The 23869-nt window shown below is 30.2% G+C and overlaps 1 protein-coding gene across 1 annotated transcript; it reads left to right on the top strand.

Moving 5' to 3' along the window:
- The first annotated feature begins 5311 nt into the window (after positions 1-5311).
- Positions 5312-7351, top strand: LOC126671262 (cyclic dof factor 1). Its single transcript, XM_050365019.2, has 2 exons — positions 5312-5519; positions 6033-7351. Exons 1-2 carry the CDS (start codon positions 5382-5384, stop codon positions 7107-7109), a joined length of 1215 nt encoding a protein of 404 aa, XP_050220976.2. The 5' UTR covers positions 5312-5381; the 3' UTR covers positions 7110-7351.
- Positions 7352-23869: the final 16518 nt, after the last annotated feature.

Here is a 23869-nt window from a genome sequence, read left to right as displayed (position 1 = left end):
TTAGGATGTTATATTTGGGACATATATTTCGAAAAGACTACCTTTTGAAGTAGCAATACTGCTAACCATAAAGGGTTCCAATCCTATTTAAAATAAATACTAGGCAGATAATAAAAATAAATAAGCATTTTGTAGTAAAACTACAAATAATGTTCTTGATTTTGGTTTTAAACATAATCTTATTTAACTTTGACAAAATAGATAAAAAAAAGTGAATAAAAACAAAATTTAGCATATGTATATTTTATATTCCTCATTCTTATGTTGAATTTTAACAAGAAGTTAAAGAAGAAGAGAGAGTTTTATTGATCAAATGAGAAATTTTGATTCCAAATGAGAAATGCTCCTTTAGCTGTATAAACTAATTTAGAATTGACTAATCAAACTAGAGTACACAGATTATGATCTACTTATATCTTGACCATTTATCTTGTGCTACAAGAATGATGTAGATCAACATGAAAGAAGCATGTTGATGTTGTTAAACACGAGGGAAGCATGCTGATGACATGTGCAGAAACTATTTATATGACAAAACAACAATAAGGAGAGTGTGTATTACCCCCCCCCCCCCCCCCCTCTCAAGCTGAATATATATATTAGAAATGTTCAACTTGGGAATAGCAGAGTGAAAAGCAGCAGAAGGAAGAGTTTTGGTGAGACAATCATCTACTTGAGAGGTTGTAGGAACTGGCAAGACATGAATCAATCCTGCATAGTTCATGGAAAACAGGATTCTAGGCAAGCTAAATTGCAGAATTACTATCACAATAGATTTGAACAGGTGACTCCATAGAGATATTAAGATTTTGAAGTAAATATGTAATCCATTGAACTTCGCATGTAAGAGCAGCAAAGGCACGATATTTTGCTTCAGAACTAGATCTATAGATTGTATTTTGCTTCTTAGAACGCCAGGAAATCAATGAAGTACCTAGAAAAACACAAAATCTGAGACTGATATGCGTGTGTCTAGATATGTTGCCCAATCAGCATCAGTAAATGTTGTGATACGAGAATTATATATCAGAAGCGGAAAAGAATAAACCCAGAAGTACCCTTTATACATCAGAATACTCTATGTGTAGCAAATAGATGAGCATGAGTAGGACAATTAAGAAATTAGGGAAACTGTTGTATGGCAAAGAGATATCAGATCTTGTAGCGTACAAATAAAGAAGCTTCCTAATGAGTTTTTTATACTTCGAATTATCAAGTAGTAAATCCTGATCATTCTTGACTAATATGCCAGAGGCCAACATAGGAGTAGGGATGTGTTTGGATTCCAAAAATCCACTATCTATCAATAAGTCAAGTGCATATTTTCATTGAGAGAGATGACTTTCAAAATTGGATCGTGCAACCTCGAGCCCCAAAAAGTATTTTAGAGTTCCTAAATCCTTTATGCTAAACTCTTTGTGAAAATAATTCTTAATAATTGCAATTTCAGAGAGAGAGTCACCAGCAATAATGACATCATCTACATAGATGACTAGAGCAAGAAAGAAGAATTTGGTGTGCTTGATGAAGGGTTGTGGATCACAAGAAGCTTGTTTAAATCTAGAAGCATGTAAAGCTAAAGTAAATTTAAAATTCTATTGTCTAGTAGCCTGTTTGAGGCATCGAGAAATTCTTGTACCTTGCAAACTTTGCCAGTAGGGTTATCAAAACCAGGTGGCAAATTCATAAAGACTTCCTCATTAAGATCTTCAAGTAAGAAGACATTGTTAATGTCTAATTGTTGCAGATGCCAATGAGAAATGCTCTTTGAGTTGTATTTATACTATAAAATTGACCAATCAAACTAGAGCACACAGATTATGATCTGCTTACATGAGGGAAGCATGTCGATTTATCTTGTGTCACGAGGATGATATAGATCAACATGAGGGAAGCATGCCGATGACATAGTAACAAATGTTTTGAGGCTTAATACATAGTTTGACCCCTGAACTTGTACCATTTAACCCATCTAACCTCTAAACTTAACGTCCCACCTATCGAACATCTGAACTTGTTAAATAATCCGATTTAACCCCTAAACTTGATAAATACGTAAATATTGAACCCCTCTGTGCCACCTGTCACTTGAAACATTCTAGAATAAATTGTGTACGGAGGGGTTCAATGTTTACGTTTTTATCAAGTTCATGGGTCAAATCGGATTATTTGACAAGTTCAGAGGTTCGATAGAGGAGACGTTATGTTTAGGGGTTAGATGGGTAAAATGGTACAAGTTCAGGGATCAAACTATGTATACAGCCAATGTTTTGATGACAAAACAGCGGTAAGGAGAGTGTGTAATAGGATATAAACAAACCCATCAATATATCAAACTCACATATTAAAAGCAAAAAGTATATATGCTAATAATATAAAAATAACATTTTTTAAACATTATAAAATATGAAAAATAACTAATAAAACAAGACAGATAGAGTTATACTCTTATGAATTTATATTAAATTATTGTTTTTTTTTTAATTTTTTAAAATTACTATCTTTTTACATTTATATTTTATATAACTAAAATCCTTTTATAAAAAAGTAGTTCAAGAAAAATATAACATGTGATTAGAAGAACAATATGTTTGTAAATTGATGAAATTGATAATTTATATCTAAACTAGCTATTAAGATAATAGTAATTAAACCTATAATAAGAATATGGATTACAATTTTCTCACAGTGAACTTTAGGAGTTATTTTTAACAAATTTACACCATTTATACAAAATAAATGATATAGATTAATAAAATTCAATTTTAATTAAATTAACTAACATCGTTCATTTTGTAAATAATATTGATTATAATATAATCTCTCTAAGTTAAAGTAGAGTAGAGAGATTCCTAATCCTAAAAATATCAATTGAATTCACCGAAGTTCAGTTAGAATTTTTTTTTATCATGACTTGATTTTATATCAGATTCTAAAATCGGTGTCACGGAATTAAACATTTATTTTTAAAAGTTTAAAAGCTATAGAATATTTCATAATAACAAATTGTATAATAACTTCCAGATATTAGAATATACTAATTCCAAATTTTCCACGTATAAACAAATGAAGAGAAAAAAAAATCTTTTGCATAAGAGAAAAACAAAATTTCATCCATATGCCTTATCAAACGGCCGGCCGACATTAATTTAAAACTTTTACAAAGACTGTTAGAGAAGTTTTCAGAAAATGCAATACCTGGACCATCTAATTGCCAATAGTCCATTGCCACGTTATACACATAGCAAATTTAACACTCCTAAAAGCAAGAAATACTTGTGTGAACCTAATTCCTCACGTAATATTATAAATCATCCATTAAATGTATGACACATGACATAATTAAATGTCATAGTCAATTAATAAATATAACATTAATTAGTGATTTGTAAGAGCATCTCCATTGCATGTTGTATTTTTTATGCTATTTTTAGCATAAAATAAGATAAAATGCTACATATAGCACATATTATTAAAATTTGCTCCATTGCAAAATGCTAAACTAAATGCTAAATTTATAGTTTTATAAGTGATTATCATTATTGATGGCAAATCTGTAAATAATTTAGATATAATAAAATTTAGCATATGCTAAACTTTCTAACAAATTTGGCACAAAGTTTAGCATATGCTAAATTTAGCACATGAAATAGAAGTGCAATGGAGATGTGCTTTTTATACTAAATGCTAAATTATAGCATTGTGAGGTATTTTAGCACTAGAGTGGAGATGCTCTAATTAGAATTAAATGCTACTCCCTCCGTCCCTCAAAGATAGGCCATTTAGACAAACACAGAATTTAAGAAAAATATAATTAAGTTTGTTAAAATTAATTTTTTTTATTCAACTTTCTAATTTTATCCTTCTATAATCATTAGATATGTAAATAATATATTAATGACTAACTTGTTTATTGGTGAGTCTTGTATTAGAACATGAAATCATTAATTCATTTGAGGATAATTAGACATATTTATGAGGAATATATAAGACTTTGAGTTGTTAAGTTGTTTACCAAATATAGAAGATGACCTATAATTTGGGACGCCAAAAATAAAAAGGTGGCCTATCTTTGTGGGACGGAAAGAGTATTTATTAATTGGCTATAATATTTAATTATGTCATGTGTCATGTATTTAATGGATTGTTTATAATCCTACGTGGCGAATTAAGTTCACGAAGAGAATTTCTCGCTAAAAGCCAAATCTCTGCTGACTGGAAAAAACACGCAAGTGTACCAAAACTCTATACAACTCGATATTTTTTGTTCCTCATTCATGTTAGGCATACACTATTTTTATACAGATAAATCTTATAGTTTAGCTGATTTATTTATGTAAAATAAATCATTATATACCTATATTTTCACATGATATATATATATATATATATATATATATATATATATATATATATATATATATATATATATATATATATATATATACTAGTTTCGCATTACGTGCTATGCACGTGGCTCGTAACGTAACTCTTCAATAAATATATTAGTAAATTTATTATAATTATATCAATTTTTTTATTTATAATTAATATTAAATTAGTTAAGAATTTTTGTAAAAGTAAATATAATATATTCGGTTATTAAATTTTCATACTGAATTTATTCTTTTTTTGGTTTTATAATAACCATAATTAAACAATTAATTTAATTTTATTAATAATATTTTTAAAAATAATAAGATAGAAATTTCAATAATAATATATTGATCAAATACAGTATTTTAGTTTTATAGTTCAATCAAACTAAAAAATAGGTATTCCTACTAATTTAGAGACAATTTAGTTATTTTTTACATACTAAAAATTAAATAGAGATAATTTAGCTACCTATTCTAATTAGGACTTTAATTACAATAGTGATTAATTAAATAACTAATTAGTTAATGACTATAAAATCTTTATTAAGTAGTAAACTGAAAAGGATTATTCAGTAAATTTGCCCCCCCATCCGTGCTTTTATATATAGTATATATATATATATATACACTTAAAATGTCATTTTTTTGTAATAGAAACCTAGTTTATATACTTAATTAAATAATTATATAAATTTATTATAATAAAGTGTTGATAATCAGTCTATTATCCATTATCCAAATTAACTATCACTAAAGGGAGAAAATAGGAATCAAAATCAGAAACTGTTTGTAAAGTGAAGGAAAAGAAAAGCAAAAAAGAAAATCTCTAAAGCCACAAAAACTTGTGGCTGAGAAACAAACTAAAAAGCTGACCTGGCATCCACTTGTAGTTTTAACGCGATCAAAATCTAAGACACCAAACTACCTTCAATGCCAAGTTCGCAAACAAACATTTCCATCGCGCGTTTTTTTTTCTCTCCTCTGTTTGCGTACCAAGAAAATATGAAAATGCAAGAAAATACGGCTATCAAACTCTTCGGCATGAAAATACCTCTCACCGTCGACGTTAATCCGCCGGTGAACTACGGCGAGCGGTTGTCTTCCTTGGAGAGAGTAGAAGAAGAAGTGAAAGCAGAGAAGGTATACTGATCTATAACAACTCGTTAGAATAGTAAATGAATTTAACGTATTTTAGTTTTCTTTTTGGCAATTAGCTTTTTGATTTGATATGTTTTTTTTGTTTACTTAACATGGTAAGCTGTCTGTAGGTGGTAGATTTTGTTCCATTTTGGTAGTTTAAACAAACATGTTGAATTTTGTTTTGATTGGATTTTTACTCTGTTTAAAGTGTTTTTGACTTCAAAAAGTTTTTACTTGACTTTTCTATGTTTATAGTTTCAGTGTTTGGAAGCTGAGAAAAGGTAGGAAAAAAAGGTTTTGATCAAGATTTCAAATGGAAACTGTTAAATTTGTTCTTTTATTTGTTTATTTATTTATTAGCTATGCCTTCCACAGTTAATTTCAATTTTCATTTTGCTAGCCTATAAAGTGTTATAATTTAATTAATTTCTTTTAAATTTACAGTTGAGATGACTTTTATTACAAGAAATTTAATTGTAGATTAAGAAACTAAAAAACAATGTTATATTTCAGGAATCTTCATCAGGAAAATTCACTGATATTAATCAAGAAGATGACTATGATAATGGTTCTGTTAAGGATGCAGAAGAATCTGCAGATCAAGAAACATTAGCAGAGACTGATGAAAACCCTAAAACACCATCTATTACTGAAGAATCTGCAAAATCAAACAATTTCAAAACAGAGAAAGAACAGAATGATAAAGAAGAAACCCTCAAGAAACCAGACAAAATAATTCCCTGTCCTCGATGCAAAAGCATGGATACTAAATTCTGTTACTACAACAATTACAATGTTAATCAACCGCGACATTTCTGCAAAGCCTGTCAAAGATACTGGACTTCTGGTGGTACTATGAGGAATGTTCCGGTAGGAGCTGGCCGTCGTAAGAATAAAAACTCCGCCTCTCAATATCGCCACATAACTATTTCCGAGGCGCTTGATCAAGCTGCTCGTATCGATCAACCTCCTAATAGTCGAGTACTTAGGTTTAGTATGGATGCACATGCACCTACATATGATTCAATGGCTAATTCTAAGTTGAATCTTGCTGATCAAGGCAGAGAAAATGTTCGTGATGAATGTTCAAGTGGTTCTTCTGTTACCGTTTCGAATCAAATGGAAGATGGAGTAAATGGTGTTAATGCATTTGCATCTCCAGTTCAATGTCTTCCTGGTGTTCCCTGGCATTATCCATGTAATTCTGTCAATCCGACGCCGTTTTACCCTCACTTTTGGAACTACATACCTCTATTGTCTCCTCAATCAATCGGAGCTCCATTATTAAACCCTAATTCTACTACACTAGGCAAGCATTCGAGGGACGAAGAAGACGAATCAAAGAGTAAAAGAAGATGTGTTTTAGTTCCTAAAACCTTAAGAGTTGATGATCCAAATGACTCTGCAAAAAGTTCTATATGGGCAACGTTAGGAATCAAGAATGAGTCTTTCAATGGAGGATCAGGGTTGATTAAGGCATTACAACCTAAGATTAATGAAAAGAAACATGTTCCTGATCAGACATCTAATTTCTTGAGAGCAAATCCTGCTGCTTTGTCTCGATCGATGAACTTTCATGAGAGTTCTTGAATTGCTGACATGTAGACCAAGGTCGAGTTTAGGTTAGCTTTCTCAGCAAGTAAACTGACCAAGACAAACCTAGAAGACGGGGAAAATTTCAGGATTTAGGGTTACGATTAGTGTGACGAAATTTAATTTTAAGATAGTCAATTTTACTTGGTTTGCAGTAAGTTTAAATTCATGTAAATATATGTGAAATACTGAACAAGGGTTGAAAAAACAATCCATAATTTTAATCCTTTTTTCAATAATTTGCTCCATTTTGCTGGCTGATCCATGTACAATTAATAAACAATAAAGCATTTATATTCCAATTTAATTGACAAAAAGAAGGAGCAAACAAAATGTGTAAACGTGTAGTGTTTCTACAAGAAGATGATGCAAAATAAGATGCCAAAGGCAGGAAAAGTCATTTGCAATTACTGAATAATGGTGATGGCCCCCATCCCATAAGGGGCTAAAGTTGAGAAAATGACCAATACCAAGTAATATGAAAATTCCTTTATAAACCTTTTTGAATAAGTAGATAAACTTGAATTTATTTGGCAAAAGTCAAGTGCCTTTCCTTTTCATGCCCAATTTGCACAAAAGGTTATTGCATAAAAAGGTAATTGCAGATGAAGTTTCAAAAATAAATTTATAAATTATACTAAAAACAATATAAATCGAACAACTTATCAACTTACATTAAAGAAAAAATTATACTAAAAACTGCTAAAAATTAATATTGGAAAATAAATAAGGCTTAATTGCGTAAAAAATCACAAATTTTAGCGTGTTTTGCAAATTTAACATAAACTTTCAATTTTGGCAAATTAATACACAAACTTTTGATTTTTGGCAATTTTAGCACCGATCAGTTTTTCGTGAAAAAAATGCTGATGTGTACACCGGAATAACCACTATTCCGGCGTCCACATCAGCATTTTTCTCTATTTTTTTGAAGGAAAATTGATCGGTGCTAAAATTGCAAAAAATCAAAAGTTTGTGCTTTAATTTGTCAAAATTGAAAGTTTATGTTAAATTTGCAAAACACGCTAAAGTTTATGATTTTTTACGCCATTAAGCCAATAAATAACTTATCAACTTACATTAAATCGAACCATACTAAAAACTGCTAAGATTGTGGATTCAACTCTTTTCACAAACGCTTTTCCTCCCATAATTATATAAATAAAATAATTATAACATAATCAAGAATGATTTTAATTTGTATTATTGGAGTCAACTTTAGTTCGATCAAAGATTATTTAGTGTTTATTATTGTTCATGTTTCAGCTTCAAGAGATACTAAAATTATGTCCTATCATTAAAATATATTAAAAACAAAATATGTTAAAAATGGAAATACCGAGGATGTAAATAGGGTTTTATATTTTGATATATATTTATTATCAACTAGTGCCGATAAAAGACTCGATTAAACTTAACAGTTGATTATTTTCGGTTAACTTTAATTGAATATTTCAATTAATTTGATTAGTTCAGTTAATTTACTTGGGTCAATAAAAGATCCATTTTGGTCATGTTTAAGACAAAATTAATCAAATATTTTATTTTAAAAAAATTACTTTTTTATATTTTATCAGCTTGATGGAATTTACCGATTAATTTGATCGGTTTGAATTTAAAATTTTAATATTTTAATTATTAATATTAAATTGGTTTTGGTAAAACTTAATTATTTGATTGAACCGATTAAAAAATTAAAAAAATTAATTAATTTAGTTCTAGTGAAATAAATTGATTTTTAATTAGACCAACGGTTTGATTGCTCTAAATGAATGCGTAAAATTACTAGATATATCAAAATATAATAAGCAACATGTGTCTGTGATTGATGAGCAACAAAAAAACATAAAGCTATTTTGTTGGCAGCAGCAAATACAGTCCACATTTTGTGAATTAGGAAATTGGATATTAATACTGCCACGAACAGTTTTGGTTTTGGCATTCTCCCTCCTTTTGCCTTTTTCCTTTTAAATGGAGAAAGCAATTCTTCATTTGTTTCCATCCATATACCTAAGATTTCATCATTAACAGAAAACATATATTAATTACAGTTAGTTCCACATATACGTCATCTGTGGACTAAACCTATCACAAAATAACACGTCATTTAAATAATGGCAATCTTGTAAATTCGTTTATTACTTATTTACACATTTGAATAATAATATTATAAAATTGTCATCATTTTAATGACGTGTCATTATGTGATAGGATTAGTTCACGGATGACGTGGTGGACTGAGTGTACCTAAAAATTTCTCTTAATTTAGATTAGTTTGCTATTACTTGCAGTTGCATAGACTTTATTTACTTCGCCAATATTTGTGGACAAAGTTATAGCATATTGCTAAAATAAAATTATAATGAAATTAAATTAATTCAAAATTATATATTTATTAATATGTTATATTATCATCGATCGACCTGTCTATGGATGATTTAGTGAATAACTATGTAACAATTTTTTTTAGTTTTTTCTTATGAATTAATACTACGTCCAATTTTAAACAAAAATTGTTTTGGTAATATCTAAAAGATTTCACAACATATGATCTTACTAGCTTTAAAATTTATTCTTATCTAAAATAACTTTGTCATTCTAATTGTCATTCTAAGCCGATGTTTGGTTCAAAAAATAAAATAGCAAGAATTATGGAATAGCTATTTCATGAGAAATGGGACAACTATTATTTACTTTTTGAGAGATGTATTTATCCATAAAATCATCGAATAGCAATTTCATGGAGTCGCCTTTTCATAAAACAAAGTGAAGAATAGCTATTTAATCGGAATAGTTATCATATTTTCCCATAAACTAAACATAGCCTAAGTTCTAACGATTATCATTATCAAAAAGCACTAAATTAGGAATGATTGAGATAATCCTTTTTATACTTTTTATATAGAGAACATGTGGATTAAGAACGGATAGTTTGAGAAATTTTTTATGTACTAATTACATTCTTAATATGAGTGTTTTGATCCAAAACATCATATATTTAAAAATGGAGGCACTATATTATAAGAGTAGTAGATTAAATTAGAACTTTGCATCAAAAAAGAAAATAAGAACATGGCAATTCAAGATTCAATAGTCCAACCATTTATCTGAATATTAATCTGGTTTGGATATGTGGATGATAAAATTAATCATCAATCTAATATCATTTAGCTAGGCCTTTTGAATCTCTTCCATAGAAAAAGGAAACAACTGTGTGGTTTAAAAGAAAATGCACCTAATAATTACATAGTTGTAAAGACTATTCTAAGTATAAAAAAGTAATAATCAAAATTATAATAATGCTACTCCCTCCGTTCTTTTTTAGTTGTCCATTTAGTCAATATTACACATATCAAGATAATGCTCCTTTTGTCTTAAATTATGAAGAAAAATACTATTATACCCTTATTAATTAATAAATGCTTTCAAATGAAAACATGAAGTCATTTATTAGGGATGGGTAAATTTGGAAGATAATAGCTAAAATCACATTGAAATTCTAAATGGACAACTAATTAGAGACAAATATATTTTGTTAAATGGACAACTAAAAAAACGGAGCGAGTATTATTTAATGACGTGTCATAATGTGATAGGTTAGTTCACGGATAACGTGATAGATTGAATATATTTAAAAATCTTTCTAACATCGTAACAGTCGGATGAAAGTTAGAACACAAAGCATTAAGTGTTACCGATAAGGGGAGTGTTTTGATTCGTATTCAGAGTGACTAATTACTTTGCAAATTGATTCTGATTCTTTACAAAACAATACTTGTTAAGTATGGTCAACAAAAAATAAAAAATAAAATAATTATCTCTTTTCCTTTCAAATAAAAAAATCCTAGCCATTTAGAATTATTTTTTTTAATTGCCGTCAATGTATTATTCTTACCGTTGACGATAAGCATTTCATTTTTATATTGTTTTATTTTCAATAGAATAAAACAAATATTTAATTGTTTTTTTATCTTTTTATTTAGTTGGTTAAAAATTGACCGATGAAATACATATCAATTTCAATTTATATGTGAATTAAAAATTAAAGATAGATCAAGATATTTCAAAATTTAAGATGGAATTATTTAAAAGATCTATCGGTTTTATTATGGTGACCGTCTTTTTTTATGAAAGTTTTGTATGTTATTTTTCTATGAAAAAATTATCGGTCAAGGATTGACGAGTTTTCTAATAATAAATTAAAAATTTATTTTCTATTATGTTAAAACAGTCTTATAATTTTAATTTTATTTTATAAGCGATCTATAAACAAGATGACATCTTATTATATTTAAAATTATTAAAAAGGTTATATTTCTTTTAATTTTTTTAAATTTATAACTGTTTAAAATTAGGGTTAATTCCAATAAAATATCAAACCTTTACGAATTTTATAAGTTAAAACCAAATCTTTAAAAATCGTCTATTTTAGCCAATTTTGGGATATTTAAAACCTTTTCTAACCATTCGTTAATAAAACCGGAAAAAAATTGATATTCGTGTATGGGTTAAATTCGCTGATTTTGATTGATTTCAATAGAAAAAGTTCCAGATATCTTATATCATTCAAAATCGGTTAGTATAACCCATCCACGAATAATAAATTTTTCGATTTTATTCACGAATGGCTAGAAAAAGTTCAAATATTTTAAAATTGGCTAAAATAGACAATTTTAAAAGGTTTGGTTATAATTGATAAAATCCGTACAAGTTTGGTATTTTATTGGGACTAACCCATAAAAATTAATAAAAAATTATATTTATTTTAAAAAGTAAAGTATGGTCAACTCTTATCATTTCCTTGTAGAAACATTAAAAATGTAATATCCCGTATTTATTTTTAAAATTTTCCGATGAGTTTTGATAATAATATTTAGATCATTCGTTTTTTTTTCTGTCGTGGTTCGATTCGTGTTCAAATTGTATTGGGTCGGTTGGCCCATGAATTATTAAATTTTTCGGGCTTGGCCTCATTGGTTGGCCAAGGATCATTCTTTTCTTGCATGGGCTTTCACTTTTGGCCCATGCACATTATTATGTCATGCATCAGGTTTATTCTTTTTCTTGCATGGACTTTTACTTTTGGCTCATGCACACTATTATGTCTTGCATCAGATACGAAAGCTTGGTATTCCTTTTGCAGCACTGCGTGCTTTCTTAGTTGCGTCCCTTATTTGCTACGTTTCTTTTCCTAATTATTTTACGTTTTAAAACCCTATTCGTTCCCTACTTTTTTTGTAAACCCTAGCCGTCATCCTTCACAACAATTCACTGATTTTCCCATCATCAATCTCTTCTCAAATTCATGCAGAATTTGGTAATTTATTATCTCCAAAATTTTCAGATTTCTTCAATTAAGCGATACCTTGGTTGCTTGACTCGTTCTTCGTCGTTTTAGAACCAAATTGAGTTCCGTCTCATCCAGCGATATTAGACTCTATCCTCTTCATCCTCTAACTTTCGGAATCGATTTTGGTACGTTATCTTTCTCGTTATGATTGCCGACGTCTCACCGTTTTGTGTTATTCTCTGTTTTGATTCTAAAATCGACAATTTCGTATATTGATCCGTTCTTTTTCGTTTTAGCGTTAAATTTGGATCCGTCTTGTTCCTGTCGTACTAGACACACGCCTTTACGATTCTCAACTTTGTTTTTGCCAAACGGTACGTAAATCATTCCGCTATAGTCGCCGCCGTTTCATCGTTTTTATGAGTTATTATTGGTTATATTCTTCATATAAGCTTCTGCCGATTTTATGTTGTTTGGATAATTGAGTTTTGCTGTTTTTATGATTGATAGTTTATGCGTTATTGATTTGTTAATCATTTGGTATGATTTTAGCTTGTCGTTTTGAATTCTCCGTGATTTAATATTGGTTTGTTCTTGGTTTCTTTTCCTTGATTTTGAAAAAAAAAACATGATTGTTGTTCTTGAATTCTATTTGGCGGGTTACTGTGGTAATCATGGAAGGATAGTTGGGTTTATTCTTTTGAGTGGTAGTGGTGGCTAATAGGAAAGAATGGTTACTCAATTATTCTGTTTTAATAATTTGAATCCTCTAAATTTATTTTTTTTAACTATTCACATTTATCTAACGTTAATTATTTCCGATTTAAATCTACGGATTTAGTTTCGATTTATAAATTGACAATTTGATAACATTACATTATTATTATTATTATTATTTTGATAACATTATATTTATTGGTTATAATAAATTGATAATATTATTATTTATAATTCAAATTACTTTGTCAATATTGTTTTAAATCTAAGAATATTGTTAGTTTTATTTATAATTTAATTTATTTTGATTATTATAATCGGAGATCGATAATTATATTTTAATCAATAATTTATAATTACTCGGTGTAATTATTAATTCTGGAATTTTTGACTAGACGTGTCAAGTGGATGTTTTAAAATTTTAACGGTTTTTTTAATTTACTTTAGTAAAGTAAATTATTTGTAACTATTGGTTACTTGAGTTACAAGTTATTGAGTTCCGTTTTAAATCTTGATTATTATTTTATCAAAGTTGTTTCTATAATTATAAACTATGGTTTATAATTGAATATAATTATTTTTGGGAATTATAAACTCTGGTTTATATTTTGATAAAATAATTTGGGTCGGATTAGACTTGGGTCACCCGACATGTGAGGTAGCTTGGTAGTTATTGGTAACTCGGCTAACCCACTATTTGAGGAATTGATTTTTATTTATCAATTAAATAATATTTTTTAATAATATTTTCGGATTGGATTTAAGTGCGGACTCAATAGTCTTGAATTAATTACGGCATTATAAATTATTTAAGAATTGTGTTTTTCTGTGATTTATCTGATTATTTAATTGTGCTAGTCCTACGTGGTGTCTAGTGATCTTAGAGTTAGGGGTCGTACGGATTTTAACCTATTTATTATTTTAGACCCGTCGACTACTCGTGCTTCGGAGTCTACGCAGGGTTAGCTGTTTGCCAAGATCACGTGGATAAGCAAGCAGTGAGTTTGTAGTGCTATTTACCGCTTTATTAAGTACCGCATCGTATTTTAATATTATAAATGTTTGTGAACTGTTTTTACGGATTATGGATCTGGATTGAAACGAGCTACTCGATAGGTTTGTATCGAGACTGTGTGCACCGGTAAGTACTCTGGAAAACGGCAGACTAAAGTCTTGCTTACGCTGGTATATTTATATGACGAGGATTTGTTCCCGTCCACTCTGGGTTTATCGGTATGCTATGTCATACTCACGCTGGGATCATTTCAATACTGTTTTCCATAATCATATTATATTAGTATAAAAGTGTTTTGATTTAAGGGTTTTAAACTTAATAAATGTAAATAGTATTGCGAACTCATCTCAGTATATCTGACCCCGTTGTTTTCCCAAATTTTCCAGGTTTATGATTTGAAAGCTGGTCCACTCCGATTCTTTTGATTCCTCGGAGGTTTTTATGTTATTTAAACTAGTTTCTGTTTTCAAACTCTTAGACCGCAGTAGAACTAGTTATTTATTTCATTTAATACTACACTTTGGGATTGTCGATATATTCGATTATTATATTTGGCATGATTACTCTGGATTACGATATTGTTATATATAAGGCATGTTGTTGAACATTTAAGATATTGAAGTTATTTATATTAGAACTATAATATAAATTGCTAGACCTAGGTTGGAGTCTCGGTTGCCCCGAGCAGTTTTCTGCAGGTTTAAATGATTATTTGATTTCCGCGAGGCTTGCTACGGGTTTTGGTACAACCATACCCATACCCTAGCGCCGGTCACGATTCATGAAATTGGGTCGTGACAAAGTTGGTATCAGAGCTTTGGTTTCAAACCAAGGCCTTATGCATGTTAACTGTTATGTGTTTTTGGCATGATAAGTTGATGTCGTGTCTTAGGAACTACTGCGGAAATAGGATTCGTGTATTGTCTTTTTAAACGTCATCATTTGTTTTCAAACTTTCAGCCTACATCCTATAGGTGATGTCTGTCAGTCTTTATTTGATGTTGATGCAATGATTGACAATTAATTCCACTTGAATGTTAATTGCTGTGTTTTATCATGTTGAGATTAATTCACTTGTGTGATTATAATTGCTTTCGATTTCTCGGGAAATCATAGGTTGGTAAATTTTCCTAAAACTCATACATGGATATGATGTAGTTTGATAAAACTTGTCGTTTATGCCTAAAACGATTTAGAATATATGGTAATGTTACAGTTATTTTACGTGATGCATTGAATTGCTTTTGCCTTATTAATAAAGTACATTTTGGCTTTGGCCTCGATTGTTGATTTTAAATGTGACCATATGCTGAGCGTTTGTCTTATTTTCTATTAAAGAAATTTGGGGTTAAATTTTAAAACGTGTTTTGGTGGTCACACATTACTCTGACCAAATGTCGTTTTAAAATTTTCATTGAGAATAATTGTTTTATCTGATTTGTGTGTAGACACAGAATCATAAGAGAAGTTTGGTTTTAAATTCTTAAAAGTTCGACTTTTGGTTAAGTTACCAATAAAAAGAAATTCTGATATTTTTAAATTTTATGTTAGGTTTGATGTTAACAAGCGATGATTTCAAAATGATATTTTTATGTGATAATTTATTGTTTTGAGAATTTTAACGTTGAATTTATTTTACCATGTTGATATATATCAACATTTTAAATTTGGAAATTTACGAAATGTAGGTGTGAGATCAAGAATTTTCCACTTGAGATTTTAAAATACCGTTTAGCGGTTGGGTTAAGTTGAGCTATCAATTTTCAAAGGGTGGAAATTTTATTAAAAATATTTTTCCGGTTTTACAAATATTTTGAACACGTTTTATAAAAAGTTATTTTGGGTTCGACTTGGGTCACCTAAATTAAGGAGTTGAGCTTGGTAGTTGTAATGACTCGGCTAACTCGATGATTTTATGGTTTGAGATGCTTGGGTATCTGTTTAAAAGAAATAAATAAATATAGAGGTTATTTTTTTTTTAGAGATAGTGATTTTGTTTTAACCGTGGGGCTCAACTAAATTTTTGAAAGTTTTCGTATTTGACTTAAAGATTTCAAAATAAAATTTTGAAGCGTTTTCTTGAGAGATTAAATATCACAGAATAATTTACTACGAAAATTCAAGCTTGTTGTGGCACGTGTTGTTTTTGGTCTTTTAAGTATGCATGGGGTAAATTTTTGCTTAATGGCAACACCTAGGTAGTTTATGATTGTAGCAAACATAATATTTTTGGTTTTGATTTCCGTGGTATAATTCGCTCACATGTTAAACTAAGTTAATTGTTTTGTTTGTCTCTTCGTGCGGAGCAGCACGTGAGATGATTTAATCACGTGGTTATGGTTGGGTTACCTCGATGTATAGTTTGACCCTTGAGTAAGACCTTCCTTTAGACCTTGTTTCCTTGTTCGGTTTAGGATTGCGCGGAGTTAAGCTGTTTCAGTTTCGTGGATTGAAACCATTGAGTTTTGATATCGAGGAATACAAGGTAAGTATTCCCTCGGATTGGATGATGATATCAGATTATCCTAGATTGGATACTGGAAACTCAGAACCGAGAAGATAGATCGGTGTATTAATGCACTGGTGTTTCCATCAAGTCTGATGATGCGATGCGGGAGCTGGCGGTAAATTTGGTAGGAACGTTTTGATGTGTTAATTCCTTGGGAATAAGTTTCAACTAGGGTTTAGGGTAGTTTGATATTTATGCGGAAGAGTTGTAACGAAATTTTAGCATGAGTTGTTTTATAGCATCGAATGTTGCTAGGTTACAAGTAAGGAATTTTGAGAAATATTTTGAGGATATCGAGTGCACATCTCACAGAGTGTAACGTCTAGCAAATATTTTATTGAGAAATGGATTTCAAAGATTGATTTGTTGAAATATTTGAAATATTTTCAACTCGTAATTGTGCCCAGACATATCATGAACATGCATTTTGAATGTCACGAATAGGTTTGCATTGAACACAGAGTATGTTCACTAAATATAAGATAAATTAATAATTGATACATGCATAATAGTACATGCATCACGTGCATAGAAATTATTAAGGTTGGATGCAACTCTTTGGGGATGAGGGATGTCATCACCCTGGCGCACAATTATGTAAAATGGATTTTTATCGATTAAAGTGTTTTGAGAAAGATGTTTTGAAACAAACTCGCGAGTTCCTTTAGGGGTAAATGTATTTATAAAGTTGTGGAATTTCAAATGACTTTGAAACTGTTACCGAAAGGTAGCTAGACAAATACTCTGTGATGATGATGATGGTTTTGGATGTTTATGTTGCGAGTTAATGGTCGGTAGAATCAGAATCTTGTGGTTATGAGTAAGAATGATTTTGAGGCTGCGCTCGAGGCATAGTTGTGCCAAATGCTGGTTAGAGTCAGATTAGGAAGAGTTCATGATAATTTCCGATTCGTGATTTAAGGATTTGTGAATTAAGGATATTGGTTATGCTCATGTGTGTATATACACTATATTTTTTTTTAAACGGAACTTTATCTTTCCAGAGTTGAAGTTTGTCCAAAGTATTTTAATATATTAATATAGAGGTATGTTTATAAACAAGAGATTTACATTGTTGGTTTTACCTTTCTAAGGAAGGAGAAAATTTTGTCAAAAATTGATTCAAAAGAAATAATAAATTTTTCGCTTGAGCGATTTCTTCAAATTGTGTTTTTGTTTGAGAAAATTTAGAAGCGATTTAAAATTTTGGGCCTTCAATGTATAGTCTATTTAAAAAGTTTTTTTTTTTTTGCAAGTTTGAATTAAAGAGGACATAAATTTTGTCAATTGAACTGTTTAATAGATTTGCAAATGTATTGGAAAGTAAGAGGAAATTTCGGATTTAAATGTGGAGGTCTTGAAAGTTTTCAAAGGGTTTGCAAAACCGATGGTTTTTCAACGGTATAGGTATTTCGATTTCGAATGAAAAAGGAGGTGTAAGACGTAGTGTCTTTTAAACAAAGTGGAAATTTTTCTGTATATAAAATATTTGGTATTAAAAGATTTTATACCCACAGGAGTTGGTTTTGAGCATAACTAACTATCCAGTCGTAGTAAACTGGTCGTTTGATCTCTCGTTGTATACGAGGCTGTAGTCAACTGATTGAATAATTTTGAGGATTTGAGTTCGATTTGGTTATATGAGATAGTTGATTTAATAAGTTTTGACAACCATGATTGGTTGATCGATTTTGTTATAGATGGCATTATCGTAATAATTGACATCTTTGGGTCAGTTGTTGAACCCTTGGTGAGGGCGACAAAATTTTAGGTTGTCAGATGCAGTCAATGTTCAGAGTAGTCGTGACGTTATGTTTCTGGGTGATTGGAAGAATCATTATGATGGATATTGTTTTTTAATTGATATAGAAATTTATTTTGTATTCATGAGAGATGTTCGCTTTTCTTGGAATTGCGTTATGAGTTTTTGTGTTGTTGATTCACAAGTTAATAGTATTATCGAGCTGGTACCAATCGTTAGGATTAGATGATTATTATCATGTTTGTTTTGGAACCGAAATATTTTCTGAAGTTATTGGGTTTTGTTATCGGTCATTTTGATGTAGAGATGCAATAAGTAAAAGAAAGTAAGGGTTTAGGAATGATAGATTTTATCAACTATATTGCAATGTTATTGTTTTGTTTGAGGCAAAAGAGTTTGGAGTTGTAGAGCTATAGTTGAGCTTAACGCTTAACCATGTATTGATATTGAGGATTTTGTAATAGATGAGTTTCGAGCTGGCTTTGGAAACCACTCCGGTATAGAAAAATGGTGACTCTCAGTTGAATAAATTGTGTTATTATGAGTTGGAGCATCTACTGTGTGTTGTGATCGCTTATATTGCGAGCCAGTGTCGGTTATGCGATTCGAGATTGGATCTAAGTTTATCCTAAGTATATTAGCCGAGTGTTGGGTAGTAGAGCTTATTGTATCTTAGTTGAACTGCCCTAGAGTTATGTTATCGTTATGCCTAGTGGAAGTTGTGTTAGTACTTTGGTGACCTTTGAGTGTGTTCAGTTTTTGCAACTGAAGGTTTTGAATTGTTTTGAGGGACAACCTGTTAAATTTCGCTTACGCGCGTGCGTATGCCGTTGGGCATGGAATACCATCAACGACAGTGGGTTGGTTTCTTGGTTTTGATCTGTTATTTAATGACAGAGGTTGTGTGCAGTTTCGTTATATTTTATTGTCCTAATTTACGATAGGCATGTTGTGAATGTGTTTTCTTATCGGCTTTGTATATTTTGTTTAACTGGACGTGTAACTTTATGTTATGTGGTATGTCGATGGTTTTATTTAAATTCGAGGACGAATTTTTAATAAGTTGGGGAGAATGTAATATCCCGTATTTATTTTTAAAATTTTCCGATGAGTTTTGATAATAATATTTAGATCATTCGTTTTTTTTTCTGTCGTGGTTCGATTCGTGTTCAAATTGTATTGGGTCGGTTGGCCCATGAATTATTAAATTTTTCGGGCTTGGCCTCATTGGTTGGCCAAGGATCATTCTTTTCTTGCATGGGCTTTCACTTTTGGCCCATGCACATTATTATGTCATGCATCAGGTTTATTCTTTTTCTTGCATGGACTTTTACTTTTGGCTCATGCACACTATTATGTCTTGCATCAGATACGAAAGCTTGGTATTCCTTTTGCAGCACTGCGTGCTTTCTTAGTTGCGTCCCTTATTTGCTACGTTTCTTTTCCTAATTATTTTACGTTTTAAAACCCTATTCGTTCCCTACTTTTTTTGTAAACCCTAGCCGTCATCCTTCACAACAATTCACTGATTTTCCCATCATCAATCTCTTCTCAAATTCATGCAGAATTTGGTAATTTATTATCTCCAAAATTTTCAGATTTCTTCAATTAAGCGATACCTTGGTTGCTTGACTCGTTCTTCGTCGTTTTAGAACCAAATTGAGTTCCGTCTCATCCAGCGATATTAGACTCTATCCTCTTCATCCTCTAACTTTCGGAATCGATTTTGGTACGTTATCTTTCTCGTTATGATTGCCGACGTCTCACCGTTTTGTGTTATTCTCTGTTTTGATTCTAAAATCGACAATTTCGTATATTGATCCGTTCTTTTTCGTTTTAGCGTTAAATTTGGATCCGTCTTGTTCCTGTCGTACTAGACACACGCCTTTACGATTCTCAACTTTGTTTTTGCCAAACGGTACGTAAATCATTCCGCTATAGTCGCCGCCGTTTCATCGTTTTTATGAGTTATTATTGGTTATATTCTTCATATAAGCTTCTGCCGATTTTATGTTGTTTGGATAATTGAGTTTTGCTGTTTTTATGATTGATAGTTTATGCGTTATTGATTTGTTAATCATTTGGTATGATTTTAGCTTGTCGTTTTGAATTCTCCGTGATTTAATATTGGTTTGTTCTTGGTTTCTTTTCCTTGATTTTGAAAAAAAAAACATGATTGTTGTTCTTGAATTCTATTTGGCGGGTTACTGTGGTAATCATGGAAGGATAGTTGGGTTTATTCTTTTGAGTGGTAGTGGTGGCTAATAGGAAAGAATGGTTACTCAATTATTCTGTTTTAATAATTTGAATCCTCTAAATTTATTTTTTTTAACTATTCACATTTATCTAACGTTAATTATTTCCGATTTAAATCTACGGATTTAGTTTCGATTTATAAATTGACAATTTGATAACATTACATTATTATTATTATTATTATTTTGATAACATTATATTTATTGGTTATAATAAATTGATAATATTATTATTTATAATTCAAATTACTTTGTCAATATTGTTTTAAATCTAAGAATATTGTTAGTTTTATTTATAATTTAATTTATTTTGATTATTATAATCGGAGATCGATAATTATATTTTAATCAATAATTTATAATTACTCGGTGTAATTATTAATTCTGGAATTTTTGACTAGACGTGTCAAGTGGATGTTTTAAAATTTTAACGGTTTTTTTAATTTACTTTAGTAAAGTAAATTATTTGTAACTATTGGTTACTTGAGTTACAAGTTATTGAGTTCCGTTTTAAATCTTGATTATTATTTTATCAAAGTTGTTTCTATAATTATAAACTATGGTTTATAATTGAATATAATTATTTTTGGGAATTATAAACTCTGGTTTATATTTTGATAAAATAATTTGGGTCGGATTAGACTTGGGTCACCCGACATGTGAGGTAGCTTGGTAGTTATTGGTAACTCGGCTAACCCACTATTTGAGGAATTGATTTTTATTTATCAATTAAATAATATTTTTTAATAATATTTTCGGATTGGATTTAAGTGCGGACTCAATAGTCTTGAATTAATTACGGCATTATAAATTATTTAAGAATTGTGTTTTTCTGTGATTTATCTGATTATTTAATTGTACTAGTCCTACGTGGTGTCTAGTGATCTTAGAGTTAGGGGTCGTACGGATTTTAACCTATTTATTATTTTAGACCCGTCGACTACTCGTGCTTCGGAGTCTACGCAGGGTTAGCTGTTTGCCAAGATCACGTGGATAAGCAAGCAGTGAGTTTGTAGTGCTATTTACCGCTTTATTAAGTACCGCATCGTATTTTAATATTATAAATGTTTGTGAACTGTTTTTACGGATTATGGATCTGGATTGAAACGAGCTACTCGATAGGTTTGTATCGAGACTGTGTGCACCGGTAAGTACTCTGGAAAACGGCAGACTAAAGTCTTGCTTACGCTGGTATATTTATATGACGAGGATTTGTTCCCGTCCACTCTGGGTTTATCGGTATGCTATGTCATACTCACGCTGGGATCATTTCAATACTGTTTTCCATAATCATATTATATTAGTATAAAAGTGTTTTGATTTAAGGGTTTTAAACTTAATAAATGTAAATAGTATTGCGAACTCATCTCAGTATATCTGACCCCGTTGTTTTCCCAAATTTTCCAGGTTTATGATTTGAAAGCTGGTCCACTCCGATTCTTTTGATTCCTCGGAGGTTTTTATGTTATTTAAACTAGTTTCTGTTTTCAAACTCTTAGACCGCAGTAGAACTAGTTATTTATTTCATTTAATACTACACTTTGGGATTGTCGATATATTCGATTATTATATTTGGCATGATTACTCTGGATTACGATATTGTTATATATAAGGCATGTTGTTGAACATTTAAGATATTGAAGTTATTTATATTAGAACTATAATATAAATTGCTAGACCTAGGTTGGAGTCTCGGTTGCCCCGAGCAGTTTTCTGCAGGTTTAAATGATTATTTGATTTCCGCGAGGCTTGCTACGGGTTTTGGTACAACCATACCCATACCCTAGCGCCGGTCACGATTCATGAAATTGGGTCGTGACAAAAAAGAAAACTTAATAAATATTAAAAAGTTTAATAATGAGTGAAGAACTTTCAAACCGAGTTTTTTTAATCTATATTTAATTCTTACTAAATACTCCCTCCGTCCCGTTTAAGAAGGGACAAATGAGTTTTGCAAAAAGATTAATAAAGTAAGACCATATTATATGTTGTCATGTCTACCCTTATTAACTAGCATAGTTTCTTCTAATAATAGAATACATGTATTGTAAATTGGGTTGCATTTAATGCATAATGAAATAACTAAAAGGATAAAAGTGGAAGTTAAATAAAAATTGGCACAAAAAACACGATATGACCTTTTTAGATGGGACAAATAAAAATGGGATATGTCCCTTCTTAAACGGGACGGAGGGAGTATAAAACTTTAAACAAGAGCCCATATAATTCATAGCCTGTCTGATAATGTATTAATCAGCAGGAAGAAAACATAAGATAAAAGGGTAGAATTCAAACATGAAGTTGCAGCAATTTAAAACAGGAAAATCCTTATTTTTGTTATCTTAAGGTACCTTTCATCTAAAGAAATGCACTAGATTTTCTTGAATAAAGACTCTAATTCATGGGACACGTGTATGGCAACCATATATTACTTTCCATTGAGGATTACTAAATCCAGTTTTGGCACTATAAATGTATCTTTTCTCTGTAACATTACAATATTGAACAAAGGGTCAAGGCGAATCTGTGACACGGATCATCTAATTTAGTTTATATTTTTTAAAACAACTAACCTTAAAATTCTTTATTTTCAAGTCAAATAACTCCATATTTTATATTTTTATTTTAAAAAATAATTTTAGGATAATTATATCGCAACAATTAGGAAAGTATCTAATTACTTTTTTACATTCTTCATCTCCGATTTATATTTTACGCATTTTAAAAATACACTTATGGGGTTATTTGATCCAAAATGAATAGTTTTGGGGTTAGTTGATCGGGTGCGCGTTAACCTTTGTTCTTACAATATTAGCTATTAAAAAAGATAGGAAAAAATTTTGTTATTTAAGAAGAAAAAAAGGTAGTTCAAAACAAGTAAAGAGTGCGTGTAAAGCTAGTTTTCACTTTACAAGGAAAAATATGCAAAATTTGTTTACTTTTTATCCTCTTTCATAGTGGAATATGCAGCTGTTGCATTAGTAATACAGTTTAAAATTTAAAGGAAAGGAAACTTTGCCTGGTTCGATTTTAAAAATAAGTTTACTTTTAATGCAAACCGAACTAAAAAAATAAAATGAACCGGCTAGTTCAATTTCGTCTGAAAATTTATAAAATTCGTAAAAGATGAGTTTGGTTTGAAAAGAAAAATAGTTCATTCGGTTTGAACCGGATGCACATCCCTTGCAATGCAGATAATTTGCTTAACA

This window comes from Mercurialis annua, linkage group LG3 (genome assembly GCF_937616625.2).
Source record: "Mercurialis annua linkage group LG3, ddMerAnnu1.2, whole genome shotgun sequence".
NCBI lineage: Eukaryota > Viridiplantae > Streptophyta > Magnoliopsida > Malpighiales > Euphorbiaceae > Mercurialis > Mercurialis annua.
Note: the sequence above shows the minus strand (reverse complement) of the source record. Positions and strands in the feature narration are given on the sequence as shown.

What these genes read in the sequence shown, in the direction of transcription:
- LOC126671262 (XM_050365019.2), top strand. Translation starts at nt 5,382, where the DNA reads ATGAAAATGCAAGAAAATACGGCTATCAAACTCTTCGGCATGAAAATA. An exon ending in AAGAAGTGAAAGCAGAGAAG is followed by an intron (nt 5,520 to 6,032) that starts GTATACTGATCT and finishes GTTATATTTCAG; the next exon opens with GAATCTTCATCAGGAAAATT.